Source organism: Falco cherrug, chromosome 4 (assembly GCF_023634085.1).
Source record: "Falco cherrug isolate bFalChe1 chromosome 4, bFalChe1.pri, whole genome shotgun sequence".
NCBI lineage: Eukaryota > Metazoa > Chordata > Aves > Falconiformes > Falconidae > Falco > Falco cherrug.
Window position 1 is genome coordinate 73179409 of NC_073700.1, and position 12117 is coordinate 73191525.

The 12117-nt window shown below is 38.7% G+C and overlaps 1 protein-coding gene across 1 annotated transcript in view; it reads left to right on the forward strand.

Moving 5' to 3' along the window:
* CUBN (cubilin) overlaps window positions 1-12117 on the forward strand; it is a 155177-nt gene that overhangs the window by 86249 nt on the left and 56811 nt on the right. Inside the window, exons 36-42 of the mRNA XM_055708924.1 lie at window positions 1796-1952; window positions 3631-3747; window positions 6005-6118; window positions 7391-7519; window positions 7856-7988; window positions 10194-10399; window positions 11680-11861. Coding sequence (XP_055564899.1) covers window positions 1796-1952; window positions 3631-3747; window positions 6005-6118; window positions 7391-7519; window positions 7856-7988; window positions 10194-10399; window positions 11680-11861 — 1038 coding nt within the window. The remainder of the gene's footprint in view (window positions 1-1795; window positions 1953-3630; window positions 3748-6004; window positions 6119-7390; window positions 7520-7855; window positions 7989-10193; window positions 10400-11679; window positions 11862-12117) is intronic.

Here is a 12117-nt window from a genome sequence, read left to right on the forward strand (position 1 = left end):
CAGGTAAAATCCTCTCACTACTGTCTAGGGAAAGACAGTACCTTAATTCCTGAGGGGTTTTTTGTTATTACTTTTTTGCACATTCCATGGTTTGTGGGTTTTAGCTCGAGGCATTCTGTCTTATATACAGAATGTATGTGCAGAGGAAGAATAAACACTGCACACTACGTATTAAAGAGCTGACTGTGGCAGGATGCCAAGAGCGAAAAGAAGGTTGAATGGATGGATATTTTGGGTCTCTTTACCAGGTACTCATTTTTACAGACATCGCAGTACACTTAATGCTCTGTCACGAGGTCCCACACAGCTAGCTAGTGTTACAGGCCCAAGGGCAAATGTTTAATTCATGAATACAGCATTGGCTATGTAGGGTATGCCTGTGGATTAAGCAGTTTTGTCCTTTCTTTCTCAGCTCCAAAGTTTATTTGAGGCAGCTCACCTTTCTCTCAGCTACTGTTTTTTATATATTTTTTTTCACTAATGTGCTCAAAGGCTTTTGAATACTGGAGGCAGAAACATTGCATTGTGTTACACAGCCTAGTTAGAAGGTTTTAATTTGTCTGTGTTGCATTGCACAGATAGGCTGGAATGTGAGGCATTTTGAAGCAAAAGAAGACAATCTCAAGAAGTACATTTCTTCTAACCGAATGGCATTATTTTGCTCAAAGTGGACTTTTATACAGCCTTTAACATCCTAGCACCTGAGTACCTTCCAGCCCTTCTATTCACATTTTCCTCCATTTTGCTATAGGAAGCTGAGTCACAGGTTATAATTGATGAGGTGTCTATGGTAATGCAGGACGTTAACACTGAAACAGGAACTGAATTCAACTGCTGTTGCTGGCCACTAGCCCAAAGGCTTTTCCTCTGTGGGTCATGCAACTGTGCTGATGGCTCCAGTGCTTATCACTTCTGAAACCAGGCACAAGGGCTCTGAGACTGACCCATGGCTTCAAAAACAGTAGCAACAAATCATGTCAGCTGGAGTGCTAGGAAAGATTAGCGGGAGGCTCTGAGACTGTGGCCATTTTCCCCTCGAGCTAGAAGCTAATTAGTTTTAACTTCACTATCCTTCTCCTCCTGATTATGAAACAGAGAGGAAGGAAACAAAATTGTCAGCTGTAGGGAGAAAAAAAAGAGAAGGAAGGCATTTGTGGTAGAATTAAAAGTGAAGTTTTGTGACCCCAACTTTACTTTCTTTCTCCTTTTTTTTTTTCTACTTTTCTTCATCTTCTGCTTAAATTACACTTCAGGTATATATGTGCAATTCCACACCTTAAAGCTATTATAAAGCATAGATATATGGACTCTGATCCTTGATGTTGGGTTCATATATCTAAAAATCGTAATCCTGTATCTTTTTATACAGTCATAGTTCCCACTGCTGCACTATTTGCATGTTAGGGCCAATTTAGAAGTCTTTACTGAGGCAAGATGTAGGGCTTAACTGAATAAAAGCTAGGCAGGAGCTCATGTTAGCTATTAACAGAAAGCAGTAAATGTATGGGGGTATCTGGATTGTTAAAAGGAGAGTTGCTTCTATACCAGGTACATACAGAGGAAGATGGTTACTTGATGCATTTTTGTTATAAAGGCTACAGGATCTTCATCCTGAATACATGCATTTTTTGGAAATGGTCACAATCGTAAGATAGGCAGTGCACAGTTTATTTACACTGCTCATACCAGGGCTGTAACACAATCAAACTGTATGAAACGTAAGAGAGAGAATGAAATAGAAGTCTTCTCGTTACTCCTATTGAAGCCAAATACTTTAACTGATCTTTCATAACAGGTATTTGATGGTCCCAGCAATGAAGCACACCTTCTTAGAAAACTCTGCGGAACACAGCATCCTCCTCCTATCACATCCTCCAGGAATCTGATGTACATTCGACTGCAATCTAATGCAACCAACCAGCACAGGGGCTTCAGTGCTCGCTTTACTGAAGGTAATTTTGTCATTCACATTAATGTACATTTTTCTAATCACCAGTTTGTTTGTATTAGACACAATCTTTTAGCACAGCTGATAACAAAAGGTGTTGTTTCTATTCATGTAGCATACTGACGCGTATCTTTAACAGGACTGATTGTTTCCAAATTATAAAGAATTTTAAATCTAAGGGTTATCTTAGATTCTTTGATTGGGGGAAGAGAATGGTTTTTGTAGTAAGGCATCTAGCATACATCAGCAGCCTCCTATTCCTCCTCCCTAGAGGGGTAGCTACCCATAACTGTCCTGAGAGAAATGTGCAACTTGCAGTTTCCATAAACCTAGTGACAAAATAACACTTTATGTGTCTATCCATGTGCATGAATCTGAAAAGCCATAAAAGGCTTCTGTGTGGTGCTGGTGATGAAGCCTATGGATTCAAGCCTGCAATCCCTGCCAAACATCAACCATCCAATTTGTGTAGGACTAATTGGTATTTTACATCGTTTCCTTTTTAATGAAAAATGACATCAACTGGGCAGAATTTTTCGTGAAATTAGGTACTATTTGATGACTGGTGATTTTCTTTTTTTTTTCCGCAATAACTTTGGAAACATTTTTTCCTCCCAAGGTACAGCCGTGTAGTTTTTGTAGAGAAAATCCTTTTCTCTCATTTTCTTCCTAGGATTCTTTTCACTATAAATTAGTACTTTCTTCAGAAACGTTTTGTCTCTGAAAATATTGTGAAAAATTATAAAGGAGGAATTTGCATCACCAAAAATGTCAGGAACCCCAGTTGTTGAGGTACGAGTTAGATACATAGCTAGGCATTTCTGACTAACAGGTATGAAAGCCTAATCAGTTAAACATTCTCAGAGCATGTTTACTGGATTAGGTCCTGTACAAAACATGCCTGGTGAGCAGGTGCTCCCTGCCTAGGATGTAGGCAATCTAGCTTCCCTCTTCCTGAGAAAAACCTGTAAGTCCCATCTCCTGCTGGATGTTTTAGGTAGCATGGCATGATAAATTAATCTCTGCCTTTGGTACCTAACTCCTCACCCTGCTGTTTAAGGCACCTATGTGTTAAACTCAGATTTGGGGGGCTTCTGATGAGTCAGCATGCTTAGAAATGGGCCATGACAGCACTCAGCACTGTTAGCCAAAGCTGCACAGTCAGCCAAGCTCTTGCACATGTGCAACATTTCACACAGCTGCAGTTTTGTTGATGCAGCTCACAAGAGGATCCTGCCAATGCAATGTGATGCCACACATGGGCATTAGAAGTTTCTGGATATTTTATGGGGTTTTTCCCCTCCTAGTTGCCAGCACAGCCAAATGATCAGAGAAATGGGTGTATGATTGCACTACCCTGAAACCAAGTTATTTTCACCCCAAGATTGCTCTTATGAGGTGTGAGGTGCCTGTTAAAGATGAGATCTGTTCCCAAGTCACTCTGGCTTCCCACAGATGGTCAGCCAGGTGCAGCATGGCCTGTGGATCCAGGTCAAGAAAGCACACCTGGTTCTGGGAGCTAGCCCTTAAATCTCTTCTGATAAATTACTGTTGTGAATTTTATTCTCATTGCATGTTGATGTAGCGTAGTACATTTTATGCATTCATTTTCACTACAGAATCTAAGACATGTGTTTTGTATATATAAATATGTGTGTGTGTATGTGTGTTTCATTCTAAAGCATGCGGAAGTTTCATAGAGTCAGATTCGGTTGGGGCAGCAATTTCCTCCCCTCTGTATCCTGCCAAATACCCAGACAATCAGAACTGCAGCTGGATTATTCAGGCTCAGGAACCATGTAAGTAAAAACATCTTTTATTAGCTATGGTGACTAACATCCTCATCTTCTTTTCTGTAATAACAATGCAAAATTCCTCCTTTATTTCTCTAGGAAGTTCTGCATCCTGGTAGTTGGAGAGTGTGGCTCTTCTAATCTGTCCTGAATCAGATTTCACTGTAAAGGATTTAGTGCATAGTGAGGAAGACAGTTTACAATTTGTCATCTTAGCTGAATTACTGTGACCCAAGTTTGCAATTATAAATGAGGTGTTGAATACTATGTGAAGTTGGATTCATCCCTGAGAAAAATCTAAGGGTTTATATACAATTAAAGCACATGTATTTAGCTGACCTTATTTTGGTCTGCATTTTTCAAGCTAGAGTTGCATTAAATCAAATCTATGCTGTTAACATTAAAAAAAAAATTAAATAATGAGGAAAAGTACAGAAGAATTTAAATTTAAAATACAAATAACAAAATACAAATAAATGGGCCTTATGTGAATAGATACACTCTCAAATGTCCCTGTCTAATTGTACACAGGTTTATGATTGATCATAAAACACCAAATATTTTCCATCAGATAGTGGTATTACCTTTAATACTCAGCATTACCTTTACATTGTATAGGATTCCTAAAAAATATTTAATAATTGTGTAATAGTATCGTGGTAACATCATTTAAATAAATGTTTGTTTTTAATAGCAACCACTGAACTTCAGTTATGCATCTGATATTTAGTCATTGTTGTTAAAATCATAGAATGTTCCAATCACATTTTTAAGTTCATTTTGCTAAGTTATAAATGAAAATCAATTTTCCAAAGAAAACACCAAAACAAAAATCAAGAGATAAGCAATACTTTTTTTGGCATAGATTCTTTTACAAGAAATCAATTCTCAAAGCTATTCCTTACCTACACAACACTTATTTTTAGAGACAGTCTTTTCCTGGATCCAGGTTGAAAATTCATACATAACTGTTGTCTCCTGAATTACGTCAGTATGAGAGACCAGAAAAATGTTGTATTAGAAGTAGCCTGTGTGTGTAGTGACTTCCTCCACTTACCACCGGGACCACCACATACCTCATGTTATAGGTACATGCGGCTTCATTATGCCAGTCACACAGCATTCCATACATACATAGTACACATACATTACATAACCATATACAGTAGATTTAGCCAATGGCAAATCACAGCAGAGTTCCTGCTCTGCTTTTACTGAGAAGGCCAACAAGTCTCCTGTTCTTGCCTCCCACTGTGTTTTTCCTTTTTGCTTTATATCCTGAGGACCCACATTGATAGCTGGAATTGATTGACCAGACAGGACACAAGCGTGCTGAACACGTAGGCTGTGCAGCTGGATGCCATTCAGCGGCACCCTGCTGAATGCAGCGCCTGGGTCCATGTCTGTCATTTCGGCTTGTTCTAGACAACTAATTGTAGCCCAGTGAGAAGCAAAATATTTGTGTCAAATTCAGGCTTGGTCAACTTAGTTATCATTAAAATCGTGAGACTCTTTCTGATCTGATCAAGCTATAGGAGCTCTAAGGCCATGAGTAACTACTGTCACAGGCAGGTGTTGAGAACAGCCTCTGTTCTTCCAGTTGTGGACTGTGACTTCACCTTTGTCCATATCAGACAAGCAAGAGCAATATGAGAGTCAAAAATACCCTGAGTCAGAAATCTTCTTTTTCAGGACATAGCCTGCAGTCCAAGGGTGTGGAAAATCCAATTCTGTACAAATATAGCTGAGGGTAGTTAATGATTGTTTAACCAGTCCAATTGATGTATATGCAGTGTTACAAAACGATGAAAGAACCAGCTCTTTCTAAGCCTGGAGCAGGGCAGCATCAATTCACATTTTGTCCAGATCTATGGTATAGATCACAAAGGGACAGAAGGTCACGGATGTGTAGAAATAAGTTTGGTTCTGAATGCGTGTAGATGTTCCCTGTTGTGTTGGTTGACACTTTCAGTATATAATGAAGCTGTTCAGATACTAGGAAACAGATTTTTATGTGTATGTGTTAAATCTTATGCTTCTAATGTTGATTGTACTAGAAAGTACTGAAATATGAAGGGTTCTACCAGAACCTTTGCAATAAGGATTAATTCACTGCCATCAAACTCAATCCACATATCAGGGAACAAACTAGTGCAGATGATGTACTTCGACTTCGGGGAGAAAAGAAAAGATGGTACGTTTGTTTACATGTTATTATTTCTCTGTGAAATGCCAATAAGTTTTTACTCTTTGCTATTACCAGTCAACCACGTCATACTTTCATTTACTGACTTTGATATTGAAAACAGCAGTCAAAACTGTACAACGAATTTTGTGGAGATTTTGGATGGAAATAACTACGAAGCTCCTCTTCAAGGTATTGTACCTTTCCCTTGTTTATTTCATATATAGAACTACACCCAAGGTAAGCAGGAGAAGGTTTTCTGTGAGTGTCCTCCTGCTTCATGGGTTTTCTCTGATAAAGGAAGGTCCTTGGCCACTCTGGCCAGAGGAGACTGGGAATGGAGGATAAATCTTCGGTGTGAATGGCACAGTCCTCCTATGCTCTGACTGTATTCCTATTAACCTGCAGTTTGGGGTTGACTCCAGCTGCCTTTTCCTTCCTCCTCAGCTGAACAATATTGGGAACCAAGCAATTCAGTTTGAACTGAATTCCCAGTTAACTGTACAAAAATATAACATAACCCACACTCATAAGCACAGTCCACACTGAACACAGGTGAAGAAAGCTGCAGATTCCTGGATTTTCCTCAAGGGCTGGAAAGCCTAATTTTCTGCTTGCTCCTGATTTTTCTACAACATTCTCCTGACATGTCTGTTCAAAGCCATCATTTCCAAGTGGCAGGAGCCGCTTGGAGCAGCAAAATTCAATGCTTATATTGCCAGGAAGCCAGGAGTGCACCCCTGGCCACAGGGTGGTCCTGATTCATATCCTCAGGGTTGCCTCAAATTCCTTTCTGGGAAATTCGGAGTATCTGTGCCTGATTATGCTCTCCCTTACTCTACTTTTGTGTATGTTCCTTTGTCAGGAGTGGGGCTGCACTCAACTTAAATAGTTTGTAACTAAGAGCAGGTTTCATTTTTTGGTCTCCTACCCTTGGCTTTCACTTGGCAAGAGGACCAGGATACTAGCTGCTATCTTTCTTTCTGCTGTTAGCTGCCCTTCTGCTAGATCATGATTCATATTTCTCATCCCCATGTTACAGTCTGTTACAGGGTAACTGCTTTGTTATTTGTCACTTGTTTGTTTGTTTGTTTGTTTTTTTAATCAGAAACAAGTGAAATTGAAACTACTGTCAGATATATTTGATGGGATTTTTTTTTTTTAATTAGGCTGTAATTTCTAGTTAGAGTGAACATGAAGGAGCTCAGTGAAGACTAGCCAGTGACTAGGGTATCTGGAGTGCAGGAGGGCCTTCCTCTGTTAAAAAAAAATGTGACCAGAGTTGGGTTCTGTACAAATGAAACGGAGTATTTAATTTTTATGTAGATTGAATTGACAACTGCAATTGTAAGCAACAAAAGTAACTCCTGGTTGCTGTCAGGCATTAACTCCAAATGTTAAATTAGCAATAATAATTCCATGCTGAACACACTTTTTTTTCCTCTCTGTCTTGTTCTCTTTCAGGCCGGTACTGTGGCACTACTATACCACATCCTATCACTTCTTTTAGTAATGCCTTGGTGGTGAACTTCATCTCAAACAACAACTTTGCTTCTAGGGGCTTCCATGCCACCTATACTGCATCATCATCATGTAAGTCCATATGCCAGGTGTTGCTACCTTATGCCTCTGACTTTTAAGAAAAAGAACAGATCCTGTACCTCTTTGTGTCCCTGATGTTCCCATTTTTTAAAATCTCCTATTACACTTCCTCTTTTTGGCCAAGGTCTCAGCAAGTATATCAACAATCTAAAGAACATCGAGACAAGGAGAAATGCTTTCTCGATTAGCAAATGCTCTGGCTCTGTCAAAGTGGGTTTGGTCTTTTTTTGGTTTGGTGGTTTTGTTCTTTTTTTTGTTGTTAGTTTTGGGGTTTTTTTTTAATGTCATCCTCCTTCTCAAGTCTCTGCTGTCTCCTTCTTGTTGCAGCCTGCGGTGGTACTTTCCACATGGACAGAGGAGCTTTCAACAGCCCTGGCTATCCTGAGCCATATCTGCTCAACACCGAGTGTGTCTGGACAATTCTCAGCTCCCCTGGCAACCGGCTCCAGCTGTCCTTTATGTAAATACGTTGCCAGGGGTTATTATTCAGCCTTTTAACAGACCTGAAGGAAAGATGTTCTGTGTTTATTAGGAAATGTAATTACCAGATGATAAAGCTGAAATGTGTTTTTAGAGTAATTTGGAAAGAGAACAGAGCAGTGGTTGGTGGCAGCTTGCAATCAGTGTTCTCCCGTCTTAGTCATTGCTTATATTAAGGCATATACAACTTTATATAAATAGGTGGTTTGTTGTTTGAACAGCATGGGAAGCTGGAGAAGCCAATTCTCACTCACTTATAAACAAGAAGAGGAAACTTAGCATTGGTCTGCCTTTTCTTTACAAGGGAAATTCCTACTATTTCCTTACTACCAGATTCATTGTAATTTTTATATAGCTGAATAATATAAAGGGCACAGATACTCCACAGATTGTCAGGCTAAAATTTATATTAAACTCTTCAGAATTTCTCCGACAATTACAGCAGTGGAGGTACAACAGGGGCTAGGACAGTAGCTGAAGGAATCCTGTTTTCCTTTCAGCAAAGTAACTTTCTTTTGAAGACTTCTAACAGGAAAGTCATACCCGATCCACAGAACAATGTAGAGTCCTTTAACAGGGTTGTTAGGTTGTTCTTTACCCATGATGTAGATTACTGAGCCTCTGTGTTTCTGGGCATCAAACAGTGGCTACTGCCAAGGAAGAGAGCACTGACCCTTTGCAAAGCTATCAAGAATGAGCAGGAAAGGAAAAGTTATTATGAAACTTGCATTTACGGTTAATCAAGACAAAAGGAAAACTTGCCCAGTAACATGCTGACTGTATAAGGTGCAATTTGCTAGGCGTGTTCTGATTCACTAATGCAATAAAAAGGACATTCTATTCCTCCTTTACTCACTGAAGCAGAGAAGTGCTACAGCCTAAAAATATGTTCCAAAATATTTGCTACAAAATAGTGAATGACAGCTTTTCAGAACCAAAACAGAAATCCAGTGTGAAGCAGAAACTATCAGCAGAACATACATTCAGTTATATAAAGTGACACTGAGTAGATGCAAGCTCTTTTTCTTCAGTTATACATAGCTGAAAGGCAAGCTGAAAATACTGGAAAGCATGGAGTAATTGTGTTAGAAAGCAGTATTTATTTAATTTAATTTAATATTAGAGGTTTATGAAGTTTTTTTGGCATGAGGCATTCATTTTCTTCAGCTCAGTCTGAACAGAAATGCCTGTCTTGCAATTGGAGGGTTAGCTTTAAATTAGTCTGAAGTATATCCAGATGAGTGGTTGGAACCATTTCACAGCTTGTGTATGCTGAACACATGGCTATATTCAGGACTGAAGGGGAGGAGTTGTTACCAGAAAACCAGAAAGCATGAATATTTGGGGCATTGGTTGTAAGAGGAACTCTCTGGAATCTTTACTATATATTCATAGCCTGCTTCTGAAAAGTATATTGGATTGAATCAAAGCACTTTACCTAGAATAACAGCTAATGATTTTTAGAATATAATTAGGATTCAGCTTGGTACAATAATTAAGAATTTATAATCTGATTACTAAATCCCATTCCTTTTCTAAGATAAAAATTGGTTTAGGAGAGTTCATAGCAATCATTACTATTTTTCACACCCAGCTATGTGAAACTCAGAGACCCTGGAGAAACAGTAATATTTCATCATCCTGGAGAAACTGCAAAGGGATTTCTGAGCTCTGAGGTGTTAACTACAAATGAATCTAGGCCTCTGCCAATTGTTTTCTCACCAGAGGGTGTACTGGAATAATACACGTATGAAGGGGCTGCAAACTGATTTTTAAGGCTAAAAGTATCCTCTGCACACAATAGATGTGCACCTAGTAAGTACTCTGACCTGGGCTTATATTAAAAATATTAAAATATTAAAAATTGTTTTATATATCAGGGGCTTTCTGTGTTTCATGATTGTTTTTGGAGAACCAAACAAAGGTTTGAGAGCTCTTTAAAAATTGTAACTTTGCAAACTGAAGCTCTGTCATAAAATAAGGATCTAGAAAAGAGAGCACCCTGTTTCAGCAGCACTGCCAGGTGATGAGCACAGACTTCTGGGTTCTGGAGGGTTTTGTTGCTGCCCTTTTAACTGTTATAGTAAGATACCAGCTATAGGGGGATTAGTGGCCTGGCAGAGCAAACTCCAAAGTATGTGTCAGTCATATGCCTGCTAATGCTCTTCTACTGTTATCGAAACAGAGCGTTTCAGGTCGAAGATAGTAGCGGCTGCACCAAAGATTTCCTGGAGATTCGTGAAGGGAGTGCTACAGGCACGCTGGCAGGACGATTCTGTGGGAACTCTTTGCCTTCAAATTATACATCTACTGTTGGACATGTCCTGTGGGTCAGATTTGTCTCAGACAGCTCAGGCACTGGTGCTGGCTTCAGGGCCACATTCTCTCACTGTGAGTAGATGTTATTTAATTGAAAACTATTTTTCTTTGATAACACTTCGAAAACAATTTAAAAAAGTGATTGCTTGGCCTTGTATATTAGAAAATTTTTGTTGATGTAAGCAAGCCTTTAAATTCACTTTAAAATTATTTGTAATTTTTTTTTTATCCCAAATGTAAAGGGATACTCTAAAATGTATCAGAACAGGACTTGCGTGTGTAAGTATATTAAGTATAATGTAATCAGAAGAATTAGACATGACATTCTCTCTTTTAAAATTATGGTAACAGACAATATTTTTTTCAGATTGATCATATTATCCTTCTACAAGCAAAAATTTCCATGGATTACAGAGAATAAAATGTCCTGTATTTTACTGACTGTTTTCTAACAGTTTATCACATGGTTTTCAGATTCATCAGAAGTACTGGGCTGTGAAGATACGAATAAGAGCTATATACTAAAAACTTCTATGACAACCCAAGTTTACCAATAGCCTGTTAAAGTTAAAAATACCCAACCATATGTCTTTGCTACCTGAGAGTGAGCAATGGTATTTAATGTTTATGTTGCCATTTATTAGGCAATTGACAAACTAAGAAAAAATAATTTCTTTCCCAGCTTTCCATTTTGCTTTTTTGAGTATGGCTGTTCATCTTCTAGTCTGGATCTAGATGCCATTAACCAGGAAGTGGAATTAGAAGAAAAGGAAATGATGCCAGTTTATAGATCCAAAATTTCAAGGGATCATTGTAAACATCAGTCTGACTTGCTGCATGAGCAGATTGCTGAACCTGAAGATCCAGAGCCATTCTGATTATGCAAGCTAAACTTCCAACAATTTTCCTTATTTTGAGACTTTTACTACTAATTGTCAAAAGGAATTTTCAATAGGTTATGAGTCAATCAAATCAGAACCATTTTTCACCAGAACACACAAAGGCATTAAAAAAATTAATATTTAATGTTTCTTGGGAAGAAATTAACATGAAGTAGGCAGTCAGGGGAATTTTGATGTGCCATCTTCCCACCTCTCCTACATGTAGGGCCACATGGCCTGAATGGGTGTTTCCCTTCAGATAAGGGCACACTGCATCCCTCAAGAAGAAAACAATTAGATGTGCATCCTAGGATTGTCTGAGACACAAGTCTGTGCCTCACAGCACTGTCTAGTCCTAAGTAAATTAAATCAGATGGGCTGAAATGAAAGCTATATTGCAGGCTGGGCCCCAATACTCCTTCTAATCTATGTGAATAAGAGGCATTAGCTGTCTCCCTTCTTGTTTTTCAGTGTATGGAAATGACATTGTGGGAAACAGAGGACGAATAGCTTCACCGCAGTGGCCTAGAAGTTACCCTCACGATTCCAATTACCAGTGGCGAATAAACGTTAATGCTTCACAAGTTATCCATGGCCGTATCCTGGAGATGGACATTGAAGATCATCACAGATGCCGTTATGACAAGCTAAAGGTGATTTCATTGTGAAAAGTTACTTTATATCAATTAACTGTGATAAAAATTATTAATAGAGAAACCTACAAGAAGAACAGGAAGAATTTCCAAGGATCTGGTGTGGCTTACTGTTTTTGCTGTCACATCTTCAATAATTACTAGCTATAGGAAAGGTATACATACTCTTTGGCTCCCTAACAGATATTTCCAATAAGTAAATTTGAAACTTATTTAAAATAAGTCCACAATGGTACAGTGCTGAATTTTCAAATCC